This window comes from Pantherophis guttatus, chromosome 2 (assembly GCF_059756535.1).
Source record: "Pantherophis guttatus breed Tessera chromosome 2, ASM5975653v1, whole genome shotgun sequence".
NCBI classification, from domain to species: Eukaryota; Metazoa; Chordata; class Lepidosauria; order Squamata; family Colubridae; genus Pantherophis; species Pantherophis guttatus.
The window spans coordinates 50771509-50799379 of record NC_142064.1 but is presented as its reverse complement, the minus strand read 5'-3'; the positions used below and the strand labels follow the sequence as shown (position 1 = coordinate 50799379).

At 36.8% G+C, this 27871-nt stretch overlaps 1 protein-coding gene across 7 annotated transcripts; it reads right to left on the bottom strand.

Moving 5' to 3' along the window:
• Positions 1 to 370: 370 nt before the first annotated feature.
• DCP2 (decapping mRNA 2) lies at positions 371 to 27871 on the bottom strand. Of its 7 annotated transcripts, none has more exons than XM_034432773.3 (11): positions 27352 to 27871; positions 24476 to 24627; positions 20245 to 20372; positions 18699 to 18797; positions 13802 to 13954; positions 11607 to 11719; positions 11366 to 11476; positions 9167 to 9299; positions 8608 to 8709; positions 7169 to 7217; positions 371 to 6209 (listed from the first exon to the last, which is right to left on the bottom strand). In XM_034432773.3, exons 1-11 carry the CDS (start codon positions 27402 to 27404, stop codon positions 6052 to 6054), a joined length of 1251 nt encoding a protein of 416 aa, XP_034288664.1. In that variant the 5' UTR covers positions 27405 to 27871; the 3' UTR covers positions 371 to 6051. The 7 variants fall into 7 exon arrangements, with proteins under 7 accessions (XP_034288664.1, XP_087742116.1, XP_034288660.1 ...); XM_034432769.3 differs by having other exon boundaries at positions 3010 to 6209; positions 8593 to 8709; positions 9167 to 9281; XM_034432772.3 differs by having other exon boundaries at positions 5209 to 6209; positions 8593 to 8709.

Genomic DNA, 27871 nt, shown 5'->3' with positions numbered 1-27871 from the left:
GAAAATTGTTTAATGTCATACAAGAATCGTGCACAATCAATGTATTTCTTATATAACAAAACTCATCACTTTAGAAATGTATTTAGCCACTAAATATAGAATATGGCACTTTTTAAAACCAATACCGGATAAATGCTTGAAAAAATAGCTTCCATTGTATATCTTTATTGCAAAATATGCTATCTTCCTGTTGAGCAGAAAGGCATCCTGCAATCAAGAATAAAAAAGTTATCCAGGAAAATTATTCAGAAAATAATCCAGGAAATTTCTGAGCAAGTTCAGCTAAATGTAGTAACATTATAGTTGTTTCTTTTCAAAATACATCTTGGTGAACACACAAAACCATACACATTAGATACTTGGCATCTGATTATATTTTAAAGACGATTTTGATTTATTTTAAAAATATAAATGGAAAACATATAAGAAGATCCAGGAAGTAATAAAGACACTGATGGCAATGCAACCTAGAGGGCAAGATGCTTGAGAAGGATGGTTTACAATTTAAATACTGCTATCATTTAATATATGTTAATGTATGTAAATGTTAGTTGCAGCTTCTATGCAATATGTCAGTTATAAAGTCCAAGCAACGTACTACAGTCTTGCAGTTCAGAAACATAGTATTTCAAATTATTTGTTACCACAAGTCCCATTCTTATAGTTGTTTCTTTTCAAAATACAAATTATCTTGGTGAACATACAAAACCATACACATTAGATACTTGGCATCTGATTATATTTCAAAAACAATCTTGCTTTATTTTAAAAATATAAATGGAAAAAAATTCTATCCTCTAACATATAATAGAAGAAATACTCTGCTAACCAACCCCCCTGTTCCTCACTTTGGTCAGGACCAAACTTTCTTGCTGTTAAAAATGGTAAAACAACAAGAATTAATGATTGCAAAAATCTGCAGTGTCCATTGCCTCAAATCTTCCATAGGTCTAAAGATATTTAAACCAAAAATATTAGATTACTGTGAAATAATAATCCAAATTCCCAAATGGGTTCTTATTACCCACTACTACTGCATTTTCGGTTATAATTTTAATTGCCATCTCATCAAAAACAAGCTATTACTATTGCAGTGTCATTCTTTTATACAATATAACAGTGAATATTAACAATTGCTTTATTTAAAAACAAAAACACCTTAGCATGTTTGAGAGACCACTCACTACCATGAATTAAGATTGATCTTTAAAGAATAAACTATGATAAAAAAAAACTAATTTGGACATCAAATTTATATTTCCACTGATATATCTGCCATTATAGAAAGATTTTTACATTTTCTAGAAATAAGCCACAATGCATACTGAATATTCATTTTACGACACTGGACTACTTAACTGACTTACCAATAGAAAAAATGATTTTACAACATTTTACAATATGTTGCAAAAAGCTATTTTTTACACAACATTAAATTACATTAACAAAACAACTTCAGAAAAACTCATTTCAAAACAGGACTCCAAAATGCAGTTTATTTTTCTAAACTTACAGGTTCGTTTTAGTTCTCATTTATGATGTTTCTTAACCAAATAATAATTACTTTTATCACACCAAAAAGCTTGTATGTGTCCAGCAGTATTTTCATCCACCTCCACCCCCCCACACACACATACAAAACTGCATTAGAAACTTTTTTCACATAAAAAATTACTTTGGAAACATCCCTTGGTTTTAAAAAATGACTGCCATCTAATATGCGATACTGTTGCTTAAGGAAAGTTCAAAATCTCCTTGAACATATGGAACAAGTGAAAGATGAATCCTGATCGCTGAAGGAAAAGACTGATTCTCTGGTGATACTAAAAGCTGGATGTGTACTTCAAAACCCATCAAGAACCAGGTAAGAAAAATGGGATCTTCTTGCATCGTTTCTGACAAACATACTTGGAGGAACTAATGAAATGTATACTGAATATAAGCATTGGGGATATTTTGCATCCATCAGTGTTTTCAGCATATAGTAGCAGTTTAAGTCAAATTCCTGCTTCTGGAAAAAGAATACCGCATTTCGGTTTTAGTAATAGGCAGCTTTCCTGTAAGGAAGCCTTCACAGTGCACATGATTAAACATACGTGTAAGAATTCAAATATAAGAAAGCAGGAGCAGAACATCTGAACTGAGTGCTTCATGATTAATAGCTACAAAAATATCCATGTTCCACACACTTGAACTAGCATAGAAAAATCAAAATCTACACATCTAACCAGAAAAAGCTCACAAAATGTTTGATCTGAAATTTAAAATAGCATCTGAGGCAACACTGCTACCAGACAGAAAGAATGTCATTGATCAATTTCAGGCAGGCAGCAATGAAAAACCAAAGAGAGGCACTTACATTATCCATCACCTCTAGATTAAAAATGTCAAAAGCTGCTTTAAGCACATATTCATTAACTCATTCAGCACTTGCTACTTTGTGATAATAAGCAAAAACTGGGTAAAAGGTTATATTAATACATAACTTGACAGTGTGATAGATACATTATATATTGGACAGCCTTGGAAACAAAATCTAAGTTTAAATTGAAACAAACATGCACAATTGTAAAACAAATCTATTAAAATTCTGCGTAAATTTAGCCTATAAATCCAGGAAAAAAATGAACAATTGAAGCGGGAATATTTCTTTCAATCTGTTTTCTCTGAACATTTCAGAAGCATCTAAAGAAAGATACGAAACTTCATGCCACACAAAATATATCCCTAACAGAATAGACAAAGGTTAAGAACAAAACAAAACCTTTACTAAGAATACACATAGAAATACTCCCCAAAGATGATTTTACAGTCTCTGTTTTTATAGCAGACTTAACTTGATTTAAGATCAAGTTAAGTCTGCTATAAAAACAAGATTCAAGTGGACATACTTAATAATTCAATTAAGTGACAAATTACTAATTGCCATGCCCTCTGCTAAACAGCAGTGCAGAACAGTCAACAGTATTTTTTTTTTATGGAGATGAGTTCAGACTCATTCACAGATCATTTATTTTTCATCCTTTAAAATGCCCCATTAGAGAACCAAAAATCAGTTACAGCCAATGAATTGTCTTTTCTTCACTGATATATAGAAACCTAAGAAAACCATATGCCTGCATTTTAGAATATGTGAGTATAATATTTAAGCTCTTTGCAAAAAATAAAAACATAATTACTAACTGAAGAGGTAAACAATCTGAAACGTTCACAGTGCAGGGCACCCAGGAACTATTATATTATTGTCCATACTTTAAGACATGATAAGGTCAAATTAAAGAATACAGCCATGTACAATATCTGGTAAAAGTGATAATTATTGCACATGTATGTTAATTTGCCACCTGTATTAAGGCTAGGTTAATAAACCAAAATTAGTCTTAGAGTCCCTGGGAAGCCCTCAATAAAGTAGTAGTCAGACACTGGATTCTCTTAAGAAATTATTATCTGCAAAACAGAAAACATTTTCTATATTCAAAAGGAAAGAAATGTGTGCCCTAGAAAAGTTACTTTACCTAGGAAAATTAATCTCACATTGCTAGAATTTCACTTAAGCACCTCATATTCAAAATATACGTAACTGTGCCAAAGTTCCTTATTAATGGCACCACACAAAGGAAGCAGCATAAAACAGTAACATTCCTGGAACTCAAGGTACACATCAGAAGAATATTGGCACTAGCAGCCTGAAAATCCAATTTTCAGTGATTGAGAAGTTAGCAAATTAGGCACTTTTATTACTACAAGAGTCAACCTGCATTAAATACTGACCAAAAAATTATTTTCACAGATGAAGATTAAACAAAAGAATATGGCATCTTTGTCACCAGTTTGTCAACTATCTTACTTTTAACAGATATCCAATTAACTGCATGTTATGAATAAATGCTGGATGCAGTAAGCAGGCATATAGCCACTAGGTTAGTCTGTAATTCAATTATTTGCAAAATGATCAATAAAGAAAACTGAACTTACTTGGGAATTAATCTGCACCTATTTTGCTGTTAGGAAGAAGAGGCTTACGATACGATAGTTATATATCAATTTCAGTGTATGATCCTTTAACAAGGGAAGCTGTATATTGCAGGAATTTTGCATGCAAATGGGCTTTCAAGCCTATTCTAGTTAAATTTCAGAAACCCCAGTGAATACTGTGAATCCAAACTGCCACAGTAAGGCTAGAGCACTGAGGAAACAAAATTCAATAGCAGTTTTTATACAATCCGTACGTACACGCATTCCATCAGTGCATTTTGGGCTAGGACTATAAGTTCAGGTTTTATTGCTTGTTGCTATTCCGTTCCATATTTTCAGTGAAGTAGCACAAAGTGTTTTTGAGCTATTACTCTGAAATCAAACTCAATTTTAAGTCAGACCAAAATACTGAAATAAAATGATAGAAACCTAGTGAGCAGTACAAACAAAAGCCCTTGTGGTTGTTTGAAGGAAGGGATTAGCCTAGGGTGGGGGTGCCCTTTTGCCAACAATTCCATTACTGTGGAAACCCTTCTGAGTTAACTGGTGGTGTTTCTATAGCCAGTAAATGGCACAGTCTCAACATATGGTGTTCTGAGGGGGGAGGGAAGAACCAATTTTGGATAAAATGGATTCAATGATGCTCCTTTTTCCTGATTCAGGTTGTCTGTTCTGCCAACCTGAAGCTGGTATAGTTAATTCCCTCTTGTACTACTTTTAGGAGATTTTAAACTCTACAGTTCCATTAGACTAGAAAGCCTCCTCAGACCATCCATGAAACTTCTGCCATAGGCAGCATAACTAATAGGGCTTTGAGATTGGCTAGAGCAGGGGTCTTAAACTCAATTTCATTGAGGGCCACATCAGGATTATGTTTGACCTTGTGGGGCAAGTATGGGCGTGGCCAGCTTGATGTCACTTGTATCGGGGGCGCCTGTGGTGGCCCAAGCACTCCCAAACTCCATTTTCAGCTGCGACAGCCTCCTGCAATCCTCTACCAGCAAAAATGGAGCTTGGGAGGGCTGCCTGCAGCCCTCCCAAGCTCCGTTTTTGCTGGCAGAGGCACCGCGAGCCAATTCTTCACTGTTTCCAGAGCGGCCTCGTGGGCCAGATCAAAGCACCCTGCGGGCCGTATCTGGCCCCCAGGGCCTGAGTTTGACACCCCTGGGCTAGAGTATTTTTTCCTTAGTTTGGATCCCACAGAAGCTATAAGCCACATAGTTTCATACAATGTTTTTTTCTTTGTACTACTTCCAAAACTAATTTATTCTATCTGCTACAATTATCTCCCTAAACATACATTTTCATATTTTATTTTTCAAAATACCTGCAATTCTGGTTGGAGACAGTTTTAGACATTTCACACATGGGGAACAGTAAAAGTTATATTAGACACATTCCAATATCACCATCATCTTCTCACTGGAGCTGAAACAACGGAACTACTGAACAGAAAGTAAGATAAAATATCACACTAGTAATACAATTTTAAATCATGCCTATATTTTAAAAAAGTTCCAATACAGTGCAACAATGAAGATGTGGAAAATAAATTGATTTGAATGATATAAGATCCCAAGCAGAACGATTTTCTCAGAACATAAGGTTTCAACATTCTGAATCATAAAATACCTAGCTCCTTGCTCAGTACAGAATATTGTTTTCTTCAGAAAATCTGTATGTGTTTTCAGCAGCTTTACCGCAAAGTATCACAAATAAAACCATTATCATACATCAGAGCAATTTAAATGTGTAAAAGGTTAACATGGGGCAAGGGTAAAATACTCCTCCAAAATCTAGACAGACAACAAATGAGTTTAAAATGCCCACTAATGCATAGCTAGGAACTACTAAATGATATACTGGAAAGCATTTTTGCAGGTAAAAGCTAGACTGCATTTAAAGTGCAACACTATTTGGTGCTACTCCCATATTACAATGAGAACAAAACCTTCCAGTCCACCACTAGGTCCCTGCATTGCTTTAAAACCTGAGAAAATGTAAAAGCTGGATTTTAAAAACCCACTCAATTGCTCTGTGTCAGGACTCTAGCCAGCTTGTGCAAATAACCAAGCTTCAGAGATCAAAATTTTTCATGATCGCATCATGGTCAAACTTGAAGCTCAGAAAAGCACGTGAGGAGAAAGAGAGCTTGCAATGACCATTGCATGACACCGACTGTCCACGTTCTAGTTGCTGGTCTTCACTGAGACAGCACAAATCATATGCTGTTTCTACATTAAAAAAATAAAGAATTTATCAGTCAGTAACAAATAAGAAATCAAAATAATCTCACACAACCCTTTAAGAAAACTTCAAATATGCAGTATATATTTCTTAGACATTCGCTAATTTAAAAATTGGACAGAGTGGGAACTATAATTCAATTATAGTTATATGGTTTTATGAGTTAATAAAACTGGATACAGTAGGGGCAGCAGATTGGAGAAAGCTACCTTAGGCAAAGCAGTTTTAAATGACAATGGCCTTTGTCCCAAGATTGTGTCCTGTACCTCCTTTAAATCCCTATCTTCCATCTTAACACTTATTATTAATCTTCAGAATAAGCAGTGACACCACTATAGCTTTGCGACATCTTTAGTAAGACTGTGATCATTAACGTCTAAAGTACACTTTTACTATAGCCATTTTCTCATAACGGTAGCTTGCAGAATAAAGGAACACAAGCATCACTAAAGTAATATTAAACTTTACAGCTTTCCTTGGAATTTATACTTTGAAAAGCTATAAATTCTTTTTTAAAAGAAATTATAATACTGAAATACAGTTCTCTATTCAGAAACCACTTCCAGCTAATAAAACTGGGTTTGGTAATGTACTCTAAAAACAAACCATGCCCTCTCACATCCTTTCCGTACTCGGCTTTAGCGCTATCGTAACAAAATTATTTAAACTGTTGTTTAATCCTCCTTTAGGAAATTAATATATGACTATAATGTTGATGAGGGCAGGGATTTAGTTTTCCCTGTTCAGTTGTAATAGGAAACTCTGACTCAAGCAAAGATTTTGCTAGGTTGGGCACTGTAAATTATAGAGCCCTAATCTCAGACATTTAAACTAAGGTACAAAGTTGTTTGCTGATTAACAAATAAGTAATATGTACTGAAATATAAATGCTAAATACTTTTATTTTTACATTCTGTATTGCCTAAAGTAAAATAATCACACATACCTGTTTCAAAATTATCTTGAAGCTTCTTTGGGTGCTTCTTTTCACATTTCTAGTCAAGAAGATAATCACATTAAACATTTTTTGGAAAACTGAAATTTGTGACTCAACCAAAAAATATAAATATTTTCATTCATAAATGGAGGATCTTGAAGCATTTGCTTAAATTTAACTGGATTATGCACTTTATTATCTGTATCTCCAAATTCTGTATCTGATGCACCTTCTAACAAAGTGCTTTTAAGCAGACAAAACTAAAAAAACAGAGCCAGTTTGGTCTAGTGGTTAAGGCACCAGGCTAGAAAGCAGAAAACAGTGAGTTCACGTCCTACCTTAGCTATGAAAGTCAGCTGTGTGACTTTGGGCCAGTCCCTCTCTCGATTAGTAATTATGGGAGGGGGGTGTTTTGTTTTGTTTTTCGCTAAGCCAATTTTCTATAAACTCCTAAATTATTCCATTTGTGTTTTTTCTTTATAAGAAAATGAGTATTTATTTTTAAATAAGTTGCCCTTCTAATGGTACATTTTAAACACTCAATTCAAGCAAACACATTTTCATATGCCGATCTATGTACTTTTGGAGCTAATAAATATATCACAAAATTCAGAGAAGTGGAAAATCAGATTTACTTACTTGCCTGGAAAACAGTTTCTAACAGATATTCTTCAAAGTACAGTCTGAATTACATTGTCAAGTGTCTTTGCTCTTTTACTTCTCCCACAATCATAGCCCTAAAGATTTTAATTTGAAGTCCCACAAATACTGCATTGTACTTGTCTCTCTTGTAGTTACTGTAGAGAGAATCCCTTCCCTTTTACCCTTCACTTATTCCCTTTGACTCAACCAAAACATGAACTTTTTCAATTTTCATTAGCTTTTCCTATTTGAAGGGGAGGAGGAGGAGGAATTCTTTTTCAGATGACAGAAAGGTTAGCCATAGAACATTTAACCAAATATACTACCAAAAAGAAATATTATCCAATAGCATTTCATGCTGCGGGATTCTTCCTAGCTAACCTAAAAATATATTATTCACTAATAATCAATGCTTCCACTATATTAAGCAGCAGCCTAACAAGACTCCAACAAAACTATCGCAGAATATTCTCAATATTGTCAAGATATTCTCAATACATCTAACATTCTCAGATAATATTAACAGAGCACATTCCCCCTTTTTCCTATTGAGCCCAGATAAAAGCAATACCAAAAAGCTACCTCTTGAGTGCAAAAACTTTGTTTGTCAACAGAGAGCGCTGAATACACAGGTTTATGTTATGTCACAAGCCATCTCAGCAATCAAAGCACTGAAAAACATTTCCAGAGCCACTGCTGGGACACCCAGTAGATAATGTCACCAGCACACAGTGCTTAATGCAAATTTTTTTCCGAATTCCAATTCAAAGTGCTTTCCCATTTGCATTTACCTTTGTGCATCTTACCAAAGTTTGGTTCTGTTTGGCTGGCTGATTCTGAACTCCATTTGTTCTCTTTTTTTGATTGGGAATATCTTGATACTGCTTTTTGCCATTGCCTCGTGCATTCTAAGCAAGTAATGCAACAACAACAACAAATGAACGAAGGACTGCATTCAACTGAAAATATTGAGTTTTAGAATATATTTTGTTTATAACAAAATACATCTAATTTAGCAAAGTATATTTATTTACTTTCATTAATTGATTTGATGTTGCCCAACTCTAAATGAGCCTGAGCAGCTAACAACACATCAAAACAATGTAACAGACATCAGGAAATAACAGAATCAAACTGAGACAAAAAAGCAAGATGACAAACTCAGTAAACCCCAAAATATCCCACCAAAAACCGACATCCAACAAAGGGGACACCAATGATTATGTTTAGTTTATTGTGAAAATATCTTGCTCCATTTAAAACGTAAGGATCTGAGAAGTTCAAGAAGTTACAAAAATATGTTTAAAACATAGAACTCAATTTTCATCAAACCTGACCTAATAACAATTATTAATAGAAACTCACCTTTAGTTTTAAAGCTTCAGGCATATCCAAATGATTGTTATATGGCTTTTGTTGCTGTAATTGCCTCTGCCTTGTTGATTGGTCTCCCACGGGTGTATCTGCAAACACCTGCTGACTATAATGGAGTTTGGATCTGATTCATAAAAAAAAAATCTTTTTACAAAAGTTCAGATGACAATTATAATCATGCAATACAACTGTGTTAATAAGACTCTTCTATCAAATAGTTATTTAACAGCGTGTTAAATTTCTTTTTACGGCATTATTGCTTTGTTCATAAGGCACTGAAAAATTGAAAAACAGCCAATATCCAGACACAGTATGTATTCCAAGTGAGGTCTGACCAAAATAGACTAGGAATGAGAAAATTACTTTCCATAATATGGACTCTGTGCTTCTTGATGTGTTTCAAAATGATATTTGCTTTCTTGGCAGCTACATCAATTGCTGGCTCATACTCAACTCATAATCTATTAAAACACCCAAATCCTTTTCACATATACTACTGCAAGTCAAGTGTCCCCCAGCCTATACTGATGCCTTTCGGTTTTTCTTTCTAGATGCCTTTTTCCTTGTTAAATTTCACCGTTCTTTTGGGCTCACTGTACAACACATTATGTATTTTTGAATCTTCTCTTTCTTTTCTAAAGCAGTAGCTGCTCCTAGTTTTGTATGAGCTGTAGCTTGAAAATCTTTCTCTCAATGACTCCAACCAGGTAATTAAGAACAATGCTGAACAGAAAGGACCCAAGACATTGTTCTGAGGCATTCTACTTGATGATGTACTTTCCAACTGAATATCATTTTTATTATTCTCCAATATGATCAATCAGCCAATCATGAATTCATCCAAAAGCTGTTTCATTTTTACCTATTCTACCAGGTCATTATTATTTTACATGATGTAATATAGTAATACATACATACTTCCATAAATTCAGCACATTACCTAAAAGAATATATCTTGACATTATAAATACTTAGTTAATCTTTAATTGACATTGGCTTCAGTATTAAAAGATGCTGATAAATAATGCAATTAAATAAATTTGTGGAGTTCCATCCATATGGTATATCACAGTGGGGAAATTCCAATTTTTTTACTACCGGTTCTGTGGGCGTGGCTTGATGGGCGTGGCAGGGGAAGGATATTGCAAAATCTCCATTCCCACCCCACTCCAGGGGAAGGATACAGCAAAATCCCTATTCCCTCCCCACTCCTGGGGGAAGGATGTTGCAAAATCTCCATTTTCACCCCACTCTGGGGCCAGCTAGAGGTGGTAATTACTCAAAATTTCCTCTACCGGTTCTCCAGAACCTGTCAGAACCTGCTGAATAGCACCCCTGGTATATCAGTGCTTCTTTGGGGTTCGTAGCTGGGGCAGAACATAAGTATCCCTATGGTTCCATAATACATACAATATAGTCAATTCACAGATGGAGAAGTATTTGTCCAAAGATAGGACAGCATATTCATACTACAAGTATTTCTTTATAAATTTCTATAGAATTTAAATGAAAGCTGCATTTACTGAGTAACAATGTACAGTTGATGCTTGGAATGAAGTTAATAGATGGTAGATAGGTGTAGAGAGATACAGACAGACAGAGGATATTTTTTCCCTACAACTTCTATAAATGAACTTTCTCATTCACCTACTGAATATTAAATATTACAGCTGTGAAAAAATGAAAACATCTTGCTCCCATCTATGCTTTTTATTAATAATGAAAAACTGCATCACAATTTTTCTATCCCTACATTTAAGAATGGAACAGGAAATATAATACTTTCTAATGTTGTTAGATAAACTCCATAATTTCTCATCGGCATGGTAAATAGCTATGCTAGGCGAGGGAATCTTGATTATTATTATCATCATCAGTATTTGGTAAGCATGATCAATTATAGCAATCTGAAAATGCAATGTATCCAAAGGGCATCAGGATTGGGAAAGCTGATAAATGACATCAGGTAAATCATGTCTTAAACCAGAGGTTTTCAAACTTGGTAGCTTTAAGACTTGTGGACTTCAACTCCCAGAATTCTCCGAGAATTCTGGGAGTTGTCGTCCACAAGTCTTAAAGCTGCCAAGTTTGAGGACCTCTGTCTTAAACTATTATTATTCATTTCATTTACTGAAAAAAAAATACTTGCTTTCTATTTGAAAGCAATTAGCAAGTTTTACAATCAGTTACCTCTGTTTTTCTATACTGGATTTAGGTGGTGTGCTGCTACTAGCGGATGAGAACCCATTGTCACTATCTGAAGAGTCTCCATACCGTCGAGAAAGCCAGTCTCTTAAAGGTCTGTAAAGGGTTAACATTAGAATAGCAATATTCAGGTTTTTGAAGCGAGGTTTCAAAACCCCACCCTTAAAATCTTCAATACAGAAATGGAACATAACAGATTTATTTTCTCCTCTCATTTTGAACGCACCTGATGAAGGGAATGGTCATAAAAAACTTGTTAGGTGCCAAACCTAGTTTTGACTTCGGTGTCATGTCATTTCTATGGCAAGGCAATTTATCAATTGAAAACCATTCAATGTTCTGAAACACAGAAAAGAGATTACTTAACATTTTACAGATATGATAGATAGAAATAATAACTCCCATTAACCTTCTAATCAAAAAATAAAGCATATCTTTAGGAAGCTTTTCTATCACCAAAAATGTATTTTGAATTCTTTATACTGAATGTGCAAGTATTGTAAATACAGGTAGTCCACAGTTAACAACTGGTAATTGGGACTGGCAACTCCATTACTAAGTAATGCAGTTATAAAGTGAAAAATCACATGGCCACACTAACTTACGACGGAAGTTTCATCAGTTCCAGTTGCAGCTGTTAAGCAAATCATGTATGATTGTTAAACACATGTGATTTCAACTGTGACTTCCTGACAGCTTTCCCACTGACTTTGATTATCAGAAGCCAGCAGTTAAAGACTGCAAATGGCAATCATGTGACCAAGGGACACTGACCGTCAGAATTGTGCAACAGTTGCCAAGCACCTGAATCGCAATCACATGACCACGGGGACACTGTGACAGCTGCAACTTTCAGGACTAGTTATAAGTCTCCTCATTCAGCACCATTGTAACTTTGAGTGGTCACTGAACAAGGACTACCTGTAATGTAAACAAAAGGCTACTACAAAATGATTTCACAAACATTTAGAATCCAAGCATTCTCGTTTCTTCCTGATGTTCTCTTACCTACTGTTTGCAAAGTAGATAGGTGCCACTACAACAATTTTCTTTATCTCTAATAAGTCTGGCTTTATGAACATAAATGAATAGTCACCTCCAGATTGGACTGCTGAAATGCATTCTACATGGATCTGCTCTAGAAGAATATCCAGAAGCTTCAGCTGGTGCAGAATGCAATAGGGTGAGTATATGCACCCCTTAGAACAGCATATTTTACATTTCTGCTCCGCAAGCTCCACTGGCTGCCAATTTGCTTCCAGGTCCAATTCAAGGTGCTGGTTTTAACCTTTAAAGTCCTTCATGCACGGGATTGGGCTATATCAGCTCACTTCATTAAATCTGGCAGAGAAGGCATGCTGCAGGTGCAATCAGCCAGGGACTTACATTGGGTGGGTCCCAGGAGAAGTGCCTTCTCTGCTTGGCGCCCCCCTCTTCTGGAACATGCTTTCCCTCAAAATTAGATTAGCTCCATCCATTTTGACACTTTGGAAGACCCTCAAGGCCTGGTAATGTTATCAGGCCTGGGGCTCCTCGGGAACCAGAGAAATGATTTGATGGCTCCATTGTTGAGGTGGCCATGCTTATCCTTTCTCTGCCCAAGGTTTGCATATTCATTTTTATAATTTAAAAATATAAATTTCCATGTTAAACAATAAATATCTGTTGTATTATTCAATTGCTGTATGCCACCCAGAATCGCTTTTGGTGAGATGGATTAAACAAATACAAATTTGTTTAATAAATAAAAATTGCACCAGGTAAGCAATTAAAGATTTAATTCAGTGAATCTTGGAACTGGATGAGATGGAAGTACCACTTCATAAGTGGAAATCACTGCCAGCATATTCATCGAGGACCCTCTTAATATACTTTAGGAAGCTCCATGGATATAAAATACCAGTAGTGATATCCTTTGTTGATGATAGAAGCAGTTCAATTATATGAAGAATAGATCAAAGATATGATTCTTTGGGCTACTAGCACACTCCCAAATCAGCACATTTCATTATTCTAGTTTAAAGTTAGCAGATTTCAGTTCTCTCCCAAAGATAACAATGTGTCAAAAAGAAAAGAAAATAGCAACAACCAAGATTAAAAACAAGGCTAATCTTTCCTATCTCCTGTTCTAGTTACTTGGGGACAGCAGGGCTCTGGAAACAGTTCACCTTGCATTGCTCTGCCTAAGGAAAGAATAATTTTACATAAGGAAAAACTATCAGACCTGGACTGTAAAAACACTGACTACCACAACTCTTTGCTGGCATCTAATGGTCATCCAGATTTCTATAGCTTAGTTTTGGCAGATAAAGGAATATTGTGAAGGTTTATATCAAAATGCATGATATTCCTCAATAATCTTACAATATTATTAATTTCTTAGTATCTGAGCATTCAATTATAGTTGAAAGGTAGATTTACCCGAATCTCTCTTCTTGTTTTAGGATTAAATTTTGTGTCCTTTGGAATGCCCGGGATGATATACAATCGTGCTAGCTGATCATTGATTCTTAATTCAATATAGTCATCTTTATTAATAAAATCTTTTATATCAAAACCGGTTTCTTCAAATACCTGAAAAAGGATAAGATGAGAATAAAATGTATGCACACATTTTAGGAATAAAGCAACTGATTGTTTTATAGGTTGAAAAAATAAGAAATCTGATTGACTTTTGCTATAAAAATCTGGCTTGATTATGATGTCATCTGGCTGTAGTAACTCTTTACTACAGCTTTAAGAAAGCAAAAAAGATATGTGCAGAACTACCAAACTGTCCAACTGTCATGTTCTGGAGAAGAGATATACTATCTCTGATTAGATACCGATTTTCACTCGCTTTTATTACTTAACTCTACATGGACTTAATCACATAGTATCTCTCAGGAAATTTTAATCAACTAGGAGGGGATAACTGTAAAAAACATATACCCTAAAAAACTCGGTAAGTTTGGAAATTATTTTATCCCTTTATCATCACTTGCAACAATGAAACCTGGAACACACATAAATGAATCACAGCTCAAATAAAGGCACCAGGATCTATTCAATGTAGAAAAGTATATAAGTATCTTGCATGTACAATATACAATATGCATGTTCTATTCCTGAGAAAATATACAGTATTTATGTAGTTTATTTATGTAGACTAAGATGCTGCTTTCCAGAAGTTGTAAATGCTCCAACACTGGAAGTTTTAAAGAAGAGATTATATAACCAGTTGCCTGAAGTGGTGTGGGGTTTCCTGCCTAAGGCAGGGGGCTGGACTAGAAGACTTCCAAGGTCCCTTCCAACTCTGTTATTCTATTCTATTCTATTCTATTCTATTCTATTCTATTCTATTCTATTCTATTCTATTCTATTCTATTCTATTCTCTAAGGAGACAACATCAACTTGATATTTAATATATGTATTCTAAAATCTTTTTAATTAAAAATGTTTGAATATTAGCAGGATGAATTGCCAAGACTGAAACTGAATTGTAACTTAGGCTCAAGGCTGAAGTTTTGCTAGTTGGTCAACTACATAACAAGAACCACACAGAGACTTCCTGTTTGCTGCTGGCCGCCGCCAGACGTTCCTTAGGGATCGTCAGCTTCCACTGCCTGTTAGAGCCGCCTTCACAACGGAACGGCGGCTCGAAAAAACTCCGTTCCCATGAGGAAACGGAGATAGAGCCGGCAGGGGTGGGTAGAACTCTCTGCAGAGTCCCAAAAGTTTTTCTTTTACTTTTGGGATGGAGCGGATGAGATGCCCCATATCCCCAGCCGTTGCTCCGGGCTTTGGGAGACCTCTGCTAATGCAGAGCCAGGCGTCAAAAGCAAGCTTGCGAATTTGACAGATTACTCAAAGAAAATGTGAGCTGGACCTGTAATACTGAAGCGCAAGTATTTTACTTATCTTTTAAAAATTACTTAAGAGAATAGAGGAAGAGAAAGAGGAAAAAAGTTTCTTTTTAAAATGGCGTCTGCCGCGGCTGGAGAAGAGTTTGAGAGGGAAAGTTCTTCCGTTTTTTATTATTACAATGTAGCGGAATAAATACCACTGGCTACATTTGTAGACAAAACTCCGCTCCTGTTTTTGTTTTTCTCTTTTTTCCCTGGAGGCTTGAGTGTTGCTGGCTGGAAGTCTTTTGTCTTGTTTTTTTTTTTTTTTTTCTTCTTCTAACAAAGCCTGCTTAGGCGGAAACATGGCACTGAGGCTTGTGAAGTCAGACAAACAAATAGGTGGGGGGGATTCCCCCACCAAGAATTTAAAGCAATATGTTTTAACTCTTCAGTCCCAGAAACCTGATTTTAATATAATAGAATTTCTCTTAGAGGAGATTGAAAGAAGGGATGAGATTGTGAATCAGCAACTTGAAAAATTTAAGCAGGAAACTAAGGAATTGGTGAAATCCAAGTTTGACTTTTTGCAGCAAAAAATTTTAAAATTGCCAGAATTCATGATTCGGTTGGATACAAATACTAATTTACTAGAGTCAAAAATGGATGAAATTCAAGATAAATTGGACAATAGATTTCAAAAAATTGAAAATGATTTGTTAAATATTCAGGATTATAGTTCAGAAGAAAAATTTAAAATGGATGCTGACCAAAAGTCTGGTAATGTAGAATATCTGGAACAGAGGATTCAAAAAGAGGTTCTAAAGATACAATATAATTTCACAGAATATGCAATAAGACTTAGAGGTTTGCAGGAAAATAACAGAGATGACTTAAGGAAAATATCTTCTGAATTTCTAGCTGGGATTTTAAAGATTCAACCTGAGGAAGTGTTTTGTAGGATTGACAGAGCTTATCGAATAAACTCTTGGACTGCCAAGCAAAGGCAATTGCCTAGAGATGTGGTAATCTATTTTTCAGATAAAGAAATTAGGAATAAAATTGTGCAAAATTCCTTCAATTCTAATTTGCAATTGTATGGAAGAAAGATTTGGATTTACAAGGAACTCCCACCTAAGATATTAATGGAAAGGAAGAAATTTGGCTTTCTGGTGTCTGAGTTAAAAAGGAGAAATATTCAATTCCGGTGGGACGTCCCAGTTGGTATTATATTGAGATATCAAGGAGAAAGATACCAGTTAAATACTGTTGAAAGGGCGGAAGAATTTTATCAAAATAGGTTGAAAATGAATTTAACGTCTTCAGATATAATACAGGATAAGCAGAAGGAGCTGGAACTAAAGACAGAGACTGTACCAGATAAATTGCCTTTGGATTTATCGGATACCCCAGCTGGATTATCTACAAATTTGAGAGAAGTGCCATCTGATTTTAATGTGATGACTTATCAAGGCAAGGACAAGCATGGAAACCAATTAGAGGATATACAAGGGATAAAAAAGAAATGCGAGACACAAAAAATTAGGATGGAGGTCAAACCCACAAAAAGAAAACAAAAAAAGAAATAGGTTGTACAAAAATAGAAATTTCTAACCCAAGCAACAGTGAAGCCAGTGATTTTAAAATATGAATGATTATGTGAAAACATAGAGGAGGCGACATATTGGTCAATATCATCCTGAGGATAGTGGTAGATCTCTGCATTGCCGTAATTTTGGGACATGGAAAGAGCCTCAAATTGATGGTTTTGAATTATCTATTTTGAAACTTCTTTTTGTGTTGATAAATATATTATAATTATCTTGAATTATAAGGCAAGAGAATCACATTGGGACATGCAGAAGATCGGGTTGTTACCCAATACGATGATGGAAATTAATAATCCTGATGAAACCCACAATTATTATTATATGGAATACAATTATAATGTCACTCGGGTGGTTGTTTTTACTTTTATATATATAAGAAGATGTTTACTACTGATGGGGGCAGATATGATTGGAGATCTTGAATAAACTGTTGCATCCGCAAGCTATGTCACCCTATTATGGATGTTGGTTTTAACAATCCAGTGGAAAGACTTCAAGAAGATATTATATGGACTATAAATTTAAAGTTATTGTCTTTTCTTTTTTTTATTTAGATATAATGGAATATATATATATATATATATTTTTAAGTAGTGTGGGCAGTGAATTAAAGATATCAAGAATTGTTGTGTATGGTAAATTTGTAAGACAGTGGGTGAATAAGCTAGCTACAGACTGATTAGTTTAAGAAAAGGGATTTTTAAGTGATACATTTAGGGGAGTGGAGGAAATGGATAGAGTGGAATAAATGTTAAATTAGATTTTATGGGGAGCCCGCTTTGAAATGTTATTAAAGTAGGACTTATTGTATAGTTTTAAAGTGGAAGGTGGTTTTGAATTGTTGCAATAATGCATAGATATAAAACACTATTATGCTAAATTAGAGTTATTTTATAATAGTTATAGTATAATGTGTTTGTTTTTTTTTGTTTTGTTTTTTTTTCTCTTCTTCTTTTCTGAAATGTATGGATAAAGGGGGATTTATAATACTTTTAGTAAGTAAAGGTCAGTATTTTGAGGAGGGAGTAAGTAATCTGTTATGAATTAGGGTTTTTTTTTGTTACGAAGAAGTCACAGGGGGGGAAGGGTGGGGGAGGGGGGGTTAGGGAGGGGGGGGAGGGGGGGAAAAAGGGGGAAAAATTTGTATTTGAAAACCTTTTCAATAAAAAAAAAAAAAAGAACCACACAGACAGCAAGAATATCCTCAGATTAATGAAGACATGCATAAGCAGACATGCTTGCCTTCCAGTGAAGATTTATAAAGGACAGGGCTGCTAAGAAAGGAGATTGTTGGTTGGTGTGGGTGTGGGTGTGGGTGTGGGTGACTGTGTGTATCATGAAGCAAGAACTGAAGTTGCTGGAGGAAAGGCACAGTGCTGGATCCTTGGAGGAAGGGGGACTGTACAGGGGCCCAACAGAAGCCTGCAGAATCAGTGAGATCCATAAAGCTGATTGGCTGGCAAAAAGGATTGAAGAAGAATTGGAAAGGACAGGCCAAGAATCAGTGCAAATAATGACGACTATGGTGCTGCTTTCCAAGAAGCTCAAGTGTTATTTTTCCCTCCTTATACCTCCTATATGCTGTATAAAAGGCTAAGAGGTAAAAGTAAAAACACTGTTTGAGCTGTCAAAAAGAGTCAACATAATAAAGGAATTACTAAGTATATGAATAAGGGAACAGATAGGTGAAGTAGATGAGGAACTGCAAGAAACTGTATGGTTTGTTAAGCTAACGAACTACTGTCTACATCTCCATATGTATGCTGTTATTATTTATAAAGCTTCAATTTGGAGAATAACAATGCATATTTGTCTGGATAGATTCTTATCCCTTTCCCATCCTCTGACAGGAATATGTCAAACAACATAATAAACAGAATCACCTCTCTGGCAGCACAGTCATGAGGAGCTTCCTCTTTATTCACTTTTCCTTTTGGAAAACCCCAGCCAGATTTTGCTAAATAACCCTGAACAAGTAGCACCTGCAAAACATAAATATTCAATCATAATTAAAAGATTGTAAGAGGAAAAAATTAACTCATGGTAAATAGACACACAGCTTAAAATACACAAGAGTTAGATACTAAAGTCTGAATTAAAGTAAAAAAAAATCAAAACCAATAACATACACACTTCTTCTATTACAGTAGGGAAAGATATGTGGAAGATCTGCATTTACAGACTGCCTTTAAGAGTGACAGGGGGACAGCGGTCGACCCCAAGGCGCCTTGTTTGTGGGGTGCCACAAGGGTCGGTCCTCTCGCCCCTTCTGTTCAACATTTATGTAAAGCCGCTGGGTGAGATCATCCGTGGCTTTGGGGTGGAGTTCCATCAGTACGCTGACGACACTCAGCTGTACATCTCCACCCCAGGCCACCCCAACGATGCCCTTGAAGTGATGTCCCAGTGCCTGGAGGCCGTGCGGGCCTGGATGGGGAGAAACAGGCTCCGACTCAACCCTTCCAAGACCGAGTGGCTGTGGCTTCCGGCGTCCCGATATAGCCAGCTGGTGCCATCGCTGGCTATTGGGGGCGAATCATTGGCCCCCACGGAGAGGGCTCACAACTTAGGCATCCTCCTGGACGCACGGCTGTCTTTAGAAGAGCATATGATGGCCGTGGCCAGGGGGGCTTTTTATCAGGTTCACCTGATACGCCAGTTGCGTCCCTTTCTGGATCGGGACTCCCTACGCACGGTCACTCAAGCACTCGTCACTTCCCGCCTGGACTACTGCAATGCTCTCTACATGGGGCTCCCCTTGGGGTGCACCCAGAGGCTGCAGTTGGTCCAGAATGCGGCCGCGCGGGGGATTATGGGAGCAATGGGGCGCTCACATATAACACCTCTCCTGCGCGAGCTGCACTGGCTTCCTGTGGTCTTCCGGGTGCCCTTCAAGGTGTTGGTGACCACCTTTAAAGTGCTCCATGGCTTAGGGCCAAAGTATTTGCGAGACCGCCTTCTGCCACCGATAGCCTCCCACCGACCGGTTCGCTCACACAGAGGGCCTCCTCAGGGTGCCGTCGGCCAGGCAGTGCCGGCTGGCGACCCCCAGGGGGAGAGCCTTCTCTGTGGCAGCGCCTGCCCTCTGGAATGACCTGCCACCTGAGATACGCACGATATCAGACCTCCGGACTTTTCGTCGGGCCCTGAAGACACACTTGTTCCATCTAGCTGGGCTGGCTTGATCCCGTCCTCTCAGTTTTAATTGAATTTGGTTTTAATTGGGTTATTTTAATCACTGGGCCGAAATTATTTAATTGTTTTTAACTTGTTTTTTAAATTTTATATGTTATGTTTTATCTCGGCTGTGCACCGCCGAGTCCCGCAGGAGAAGGGCGGTATAGAAATATAATAAATAATAATAATAAAGAGTCAATAGTTAAATCACTGTCAATTCTATTCAACAAAGCTAAAAGGAAAACGCCTTACATTTTCAAGGGTCTCATCAAGAATGATTGCACCATAAGTTGGCACTCCCATTTTGTACTCTTTCCATTCGTCTAAAACCTTCTGCACATCTTCGCCTTGAGGAAGTAAAAAAGGGCAATGGCTGAAAAGTACAGGGAGTCAAGGAAATTCATTGACCAAAACACATCTCAAAACTTCAAACCACATTTCTACTGCTTTTTTCCTTCCTGTTATGCTGGAAGCATGCTGCCTTTAGTAAAAAAAGTAGTTCTTTTGCTGAGTCATTTACTGGATAGGATTTAAAGTCTATGATAATTAAAAACAATTTGGGAAATCCGTCTGACTGTGGAGTCAGTTGCCCTAGTACAAGTTGCAAATTCCTTTAACTCTTATTTCCTTATTATTGCCCATGGCCCAAATACCTCCAGCTGTATCCTCAGAAGCCCCTTGCATTTATCAGCCCTTTTATTTAGTTTACTGAGTTTACTGCAAAAGTAATTTCTGTTCTCTTTCTTTTCTTTAAAAAAAAGAACTCTACGTGATTTGTTCTCAACAAACTCTTCAAAATTTCTTTAACAGAGGGCGTAATGACTGGATTCCCCTACCATGTGGGGACACATTTTTTCTTAACAGCCTATCTCATAGCAGCCATTTTACAATAATTTCAACTGCAGTTTCTCTCATTTTGAAATGTGTTCCACGGGAGTTAAAATGTTGGGAAATTCTGCTCTAAATAACCATAAGAACATTAAAAATCTTAAAACATTCCTTAGTAATTTTTAAAGCCACCGAGACTAAGTTGTAAAAAAAAGCCAGCTTACATAATATGATCAAATTTATAATATGAAAAGGCTGGCAGTAAACAATTTTAGAGTGGGATACTAAGTGAAACACCATGTGACTCTGACAGACTTTCAATGTCATTCCCATTCTGTCATTAAGCAAGTGGCTGAGGTCATGAAACAAAGGATCTCATGACTGTGAGTTGCAATTTTATTGCTGGCTTCTCCAATCGCGAAGTGCCTGAAAGTCAATCATGTAACCCTGGGGACCGTGTGATGGTCATAAATGTGAGGACTGGCCATAATTTTACTTGTTCAGTGCTGTCGCTATTTTGAATGGCCACTACACAGGTCAATTGTTAAATGAAATCTACCTTAGTCACCAACAGTTACCAAAAGATACTTTAATAATGATTTTAGATGAAGCTGATTAGATCGATTTCAGTTTTAAAAACAAAATGGTTCTGCTGCCTTTGTTGACCCATGAGAGCAGAAATGAAAATGATAAAAAAGTATAATCTATTTAAAAAATCCTATTCCTTTTTAACAAACATGTTGCAGAACTTAATAAACCTATGGTTACAGCCCTTCCTCTTGAAATAGTTCTTTGATATATTTCTAGTTAATTATATTTACACAAAAACACTGGGTTTTCAAACCCAGGGTAAATAGGATATCCTGCTATGATTATTTTCATAAAATGCAAATATATTTAATAGCGGGTATTTGAATAAATATATAAAATAGGTAATAAATTATAAAACTGAAAAACAGTAAGTTCAAACCAAAAGCAGAACACTCAATCAGCCACCTAACTGGGGAAATGCCTTCCTGAATAAAACACTCCCACATTAAGCATTTTAATCTGGAATGAATTCCTAGACCAGAGTTCTCCAAATTTTGCGGTTTTGCAGATCGGTGGGAGGAGGGGATGGTTTGCAGGCACCGTGGGCAAGTGCATGCGCACGCACGCAGCTCAATTTGCACGAGCAGCAGGCACACGCGCACACCCCTTGAGCAAATGGAGCGCACACATGTGCACTCACCCACTGCTCACGCGAATGGGGATGTACACATGCACGCACATGCGCCACTTCCTCAGCCCCGTTTCAAAAGACTCAGGGCCTGGTAGTGGGCTGCGGTTCGGGGGTTGGGTACTCTTGTCCTAGACTTTCAAGTAGCTAAATGCATGGTTACTTAATCAGGTGAAATCAGCTGTGATCAGGTCACAGAAAATAGTTTGATGAATTGTATATCCTAAAACAGGGGTCCCCAACCCCTGGCTCATGGCCCACTACCAGGCCTTGAGCCTTTTCAAATAGGGCTGCAGAAGTGGTGGGCAAACAGGCATGCACATCCTCACTCAAGTTCCCCAACCTTTGCAGTTTTACAGACCTGCGGAGGGAGGAGGGGGGATCAAATGGAGTTGCAGACGCACATGCTTGCCCACTGCACATACAGAACCATATCCTCTTTCCCCCCCCCCCCCGCTAGTCCACAAAGCCAAAAAGTTGAGGAATTCTGCCCTAAAACATACATATTAACGTAGGTTAATTGACTCCAAATTAATATGCAGTTCTGAACTTTTAAGTTATAAGACTTCATTCTAAGAAATTCAGGAACGATTTCTTTTCTTTCTTCCAGCAAGATAACAGTGTGCTATATAAAGCATCAATTTAACACTTAGCAGGGTAACAGGTTTTCAGTAGCCTTGGGATACATACTCATCTCCTTTCCTTTCAAAAGCATTAAATTTCATGCCAAGACTTTAGAGTGTTGATCGTCTTGAAACTGGTTTACTTGTTTCAATTTATACTATCTAGATGATACATATCTGCAAGCACCTTTAATTCTATTTTATATTTCCAAATTAGTACTGCAAATAAATTATTATACAACTTCAAAAATAAATCTGTCTGAAAACTGGTGTGCAACAATACGAAGTCCAATCCTGTGGTCAGGGAAGTTAGAAACATGACTTACGTAATTTTAAAATGCAAAGAAGCCAAAAACACATTACTATCTAATTAGCATTCTCTAATTCAGATATATCAGAGAAACTGACCATGATTAGTTACATTTAATCCAGAGCTTCAACATACACGATGCTCCCACAAAATAAATTTCCAGATTCAGTTCAGTGGAGAGGCAATCTATCTTCTTTAACAATAGCTGAGTTCAATATATTGTGGTTGTTTATTTTGATATATAAACTCAGCCTTTTGAAATGTTGATCCATAATTTATGGCAGGAGTGAGCAATTACTTTCAGCCTGGAGGTCACACTTTGTTTACTGCCTGCCCTATACCTGAAGAGAGCTGCTGCTATTATTATTACCATATATATACAACAAAGTGAAATCACAGCTGACAGTTCTTTAGCTGGTGTTGGCCTTCATAGCGTTCTTCCCAAGAACCCAGGATGTTTAATGTATTAGGCTAATATATGTGCAAATCCAAGCAGTGTAGCCTTTTGAAATTCACAGATGGAAAATCTGTCAATGGCAGATTTTCTAAGTATTGTCCAAGACTTATTGTTATGGTATCCAGTGTGCCAATTATTGCCAGTTTGACATAATCTTTCAACTTCAATTTTGAGAACTTGATACTTTGTGATCTTCCCAACTTTGTCTTCTATTCTATTATCCCCTGGTATTTCCACAGCAATTATTCAGTTTTATTTCAACCATAGCTAAATCTAGTGTAATATACATCAAGAATTAATCAATTTGCATTTGGAAATCCCACAATATTTTAATCTGCTCATTTTCTACCAGTTTTTCAACTATATACTCTCAGCAATTTTTCATAACTGGCACATAATTTTTACAGATGTTCCAGTGAATCATTTTGATGACTGTTTATCATTTTGTGTTGTTCTGTTTATAGTCAATTTGTGCAACCTTCTTGCAGAAGTGGAATATCTGATCTACTGTTTTTCTACTTTGCACAATCTGCACTTTGAATCATTTGGTGATTTTTCAATTCTGGTCTTGATTGCATTAACTCAAATAGCTTGCTTTTGAGCAGCCAAAAATCAAGCCTTCAGTTTCTTTTTTAAAGGTTCCATTTGTAAGACATCTGTTTTTATCTTTATCCACTTTCCCCTTGATCTTTTGGCCATGTAATACTTTACTTTGCCAGCATTCAGCTCATGTTCTTATGAAATTATTTTGATGTTTTGTTTCCTGTACATTAAGTTCCAATTTTTAATTTGTTCTTGGCTACCTTTTACATAATCAGCCAATGCATGTTTTTCTTCCTTGACCATTTCTTTGTATTGATGTAATCCCCTGCTTCTATTTCAGTGGTGCAAGTATAATTTATTATTGTTGTTGTTATTATTAAATTTATAAGCCGCATGATTCCCAGCTACTCTGGGTGGTTTGCATGTATTTTCCAATGCAACCTTTTTCCTACCCATGTTTTAATACCATTTGTATGTTAAACAAAATCACTAAGAAAGGATATCAGCTTTAGCAAAATCTCTTATCCCACACTGAGGTAATCCTGGTGTGTTCTGCATGTAGAAATCCAGGTAAAACCAATGGGCAAGCTCAATCTGAAAACAGACTCGAATTGCATTGTCTCGTTCTTCACTTGGGATGTGCAAAATAAATCGACTGTCAAAAGTAAAAAATAAATGTAAGAAATAAGTATATTGTTATTTCTGTGTTTAAAATACAACATAAATAAATTCAATACTTCTATAAAACACGGCCAAGCTTCAAAAAGATTTAAAAACTAGGACAGGCAAGTTTGAGGCATTTGGAGACTATACTAATTCTGGACAAATGGCAATGGCTGAGACTAAGATCTATGGTGAGGCATTCTAAAGTTTGGTATAAGAATCAATACACCACCAAAACCAAGAGTAGTGAAATCTGAAGATTAAATTTCTTTAGGACAACAGTGCACAACCTGCAGCTCCACAACCATGCAGTTCTTTGGTATACCCTCTGAGATCCTTCAATCCAGGGTCTCAGGGTGACATAGGAGGAAAATAAAATAACTGTTATTATATTTCCTCATCCCACTTCCACACACCTGTATATAGTCAACTCAAATCAGTAAACATACCTAATACTACTGCCTCCTATTTGTCCCACAAAAACAACCCTGTGAGATTGGTTAAGCCAAGAGAGTATGACAGATTCAAAGTCACCTAGCTGGCATTCATTCATTCATTCATTCATTTTATATGTCCATCTAACTTATTCACTGTGACTCCAGGTAGCTTACAAAAATAAATCATCAATAAACCGCTGGCAAAAACAATCAAACCAGTTAACTGTTTCACTCCATATCACCCTGGGTGCCCAGGCCACTAGCAAACGCAGGTCTTCAGGGCCTTTTAAAGCCTTTCAAAGCACCATTCACACCTAAGTGCTGGCCTAAAAAACCAGTCTTCTGGTTTCTGGGCCAGCACCTTAGCTTCTGTACCACACTGGCTCCTTATTTTAATATATAATTTTAATTTAAAAAATTAAAGATTAATTTAAAGTTATACTGCATCAGAATTTTTCTTTGCCTTGTCCCACCTACCGTACTTACTGGGATGTGGCCCGTACAAGTGTTTTCCATAGGACAAATAATATATCTCTTCTATAAGGATAAATTGTAACAACATTTTGAATAATTTACTGTAACAACAGGCTATCTTTGAGCTTAACACTAAAAATGTTGTGTAATATTTATGGAATTATTACTGTAACTACAGAATGACAAATATGAATGTAATTGTTAAACTATTAGAACTATCAAATTAATATTTTACATTTTTCATCAACTAAGAAAAATTCAGGAGTCTAATAACAAATCAAATCTTCAAAATATGTAGTCTGCACAATACTGCTTATAAACTATAAACTAGGTTTTTTTAAGTTATTACCAGTCAGGAGCCATTTTCATTATAACCAACAGTTAACTAGACATTCAATAGCAATTATGTCAAATGAGGACATTTATGTATTCCATTTATATGTCACTAAATGTACTAGGGCCTCCCAGCATTTTTTAAAAATCTTGAAACAGTTCTAAAGGCTGTCACCTTTTTTCGATTACAGTTTCATTAATCAAACATCTTTTCTAAAATTATATTTTTACAAGTAATTATTTAATGGACACTTAATTTATTTGTAGATTATTTAGTTGCATCCGAGTAAGACCAGCCCAAGAGGCATCTCAACTTTTCTCTACCTTAAGGCAATTCCTCTTCTAAAATCATGGCTACCAGCTAGTGATACTAACTTCTTTAATAATGTTTAATTTTGTGAAAAGTTATTTTACATTTTCCATCCCTAACTTTTAAAGAAACATCCTGCCCAACTAAAGCAAAACAGAATAAGATTCTCCTTGCCCTTTCTGCAAGTTTTATTGCAAGTTAGTCTTTTGAAATGTGGCTCAGTTTAATTAAATAACTTAAGTATCTAAAGTCTGGTAGCTGTTAACACCACACTATATATAACTGTGAATACACAGAAACCTAATTACTAACTAAAAGCTTTGGATTCATATAATTACAAAGAGCTACGAACATATCCTGGCCACTACTTAAATCTAATCAATATTTTTATAATCAGTTAAGTCAGAATTGAGCCAAAATATCTGATCTAGCCCCAGGCCTTTTATCGTTTTATCCTTTATTTAATACATAAGGTTAATGGGTACTCCACCTCTAATTGTTTTCTTCCACAATAAATGTTAATGCTTTTGATCTGTTTGTTAATTAAAACAGACTTAGAATGTTCCCCATTTTTAAAAGAAGCTAACTTTTTAAATAAGTTATGTGTGAGGGAGGGAGGGAGGAAATTGACACTTTTTTTTAACAATTTCAGAATTATTGGAAATGATCGGAAATCTGAACAACTCAACGGGACTGTAAAAATGTTTGAAAGGGGGGGAGGAATTAAAAGACCAAAAACTCATTTTATAGAATAGATCCGTGGATCTTATGGGAGGTTCAGACTGCACAAAGCCACAATCTCTGGCTTAACGGGTTGCAGGAACCCAGTCATTGTTGCAAGTAAACCATGGTTTATGGCTTATAAACTGGTGTGGAAATCCAACCCGACTGCAGTTTGTTTAATAATTCACGAATTACGGCTCAGCGTAATGGATGGATCTCATCACAGGGTACGGTCAATACCCAAACACCCCTCCGTCCAAAGCACTTTCATTTAAAATGATTTCAACCGAAACCGAGGCAACTGTGGAGGTCCCTCGGACCACACCGAGGAGGAAGGGGCGGCAGGCATTTTTTTGGGGGGGGGGCCGGGGGGAGGAGAAGGACCGCAGAGGCCAGTCCCGCTGTTGTTGTTTTTTTTTTTTCTGGGCGGAAGCGTTACCTGCACAGGTCGTCCAAGACGCTGCCGGGAATCTCAGGGCGCTTGGTCTCCATGGAGAAAGAGCGCAGCTCATCCCGACGCAACGAGGCCCGAAGAGCGCACGACACAGGCCGGAGGGGCAAAACCAAACCGGGCGAAAAGAGCGAAGGCGGGACCTCGCCGATTCCATCCCATAAGGAAAGAAGGGGGCTTCGGGAGAGCCAATCGGATCCGCCGACGTTCGAAGGGGGCAGGGCGAGAGGAGATCGTAGCCAATCATCGTGACGTAACCAAGATAAAGCGCTCTCTGCTTATTAACGAGCGAGCCAGGAGGGAAAGGCGGTTCAGTGGCCGCAAGCAAGCGGTCGAGAAGGATCCTTTCTGGAGAGGACGGAATATTTGGGGCGCGATCCCGCGTCTTTAAAGAAAAGATTAACGGATTAAAAAACTATGGCAGTTTTTTTTTTTACCGTGCAGTTCTTCCCCATGGTCTGGCCACCGGCTTTGCGCATGCTTTGCCTCGTAGGTTGTCCCCGAGGCT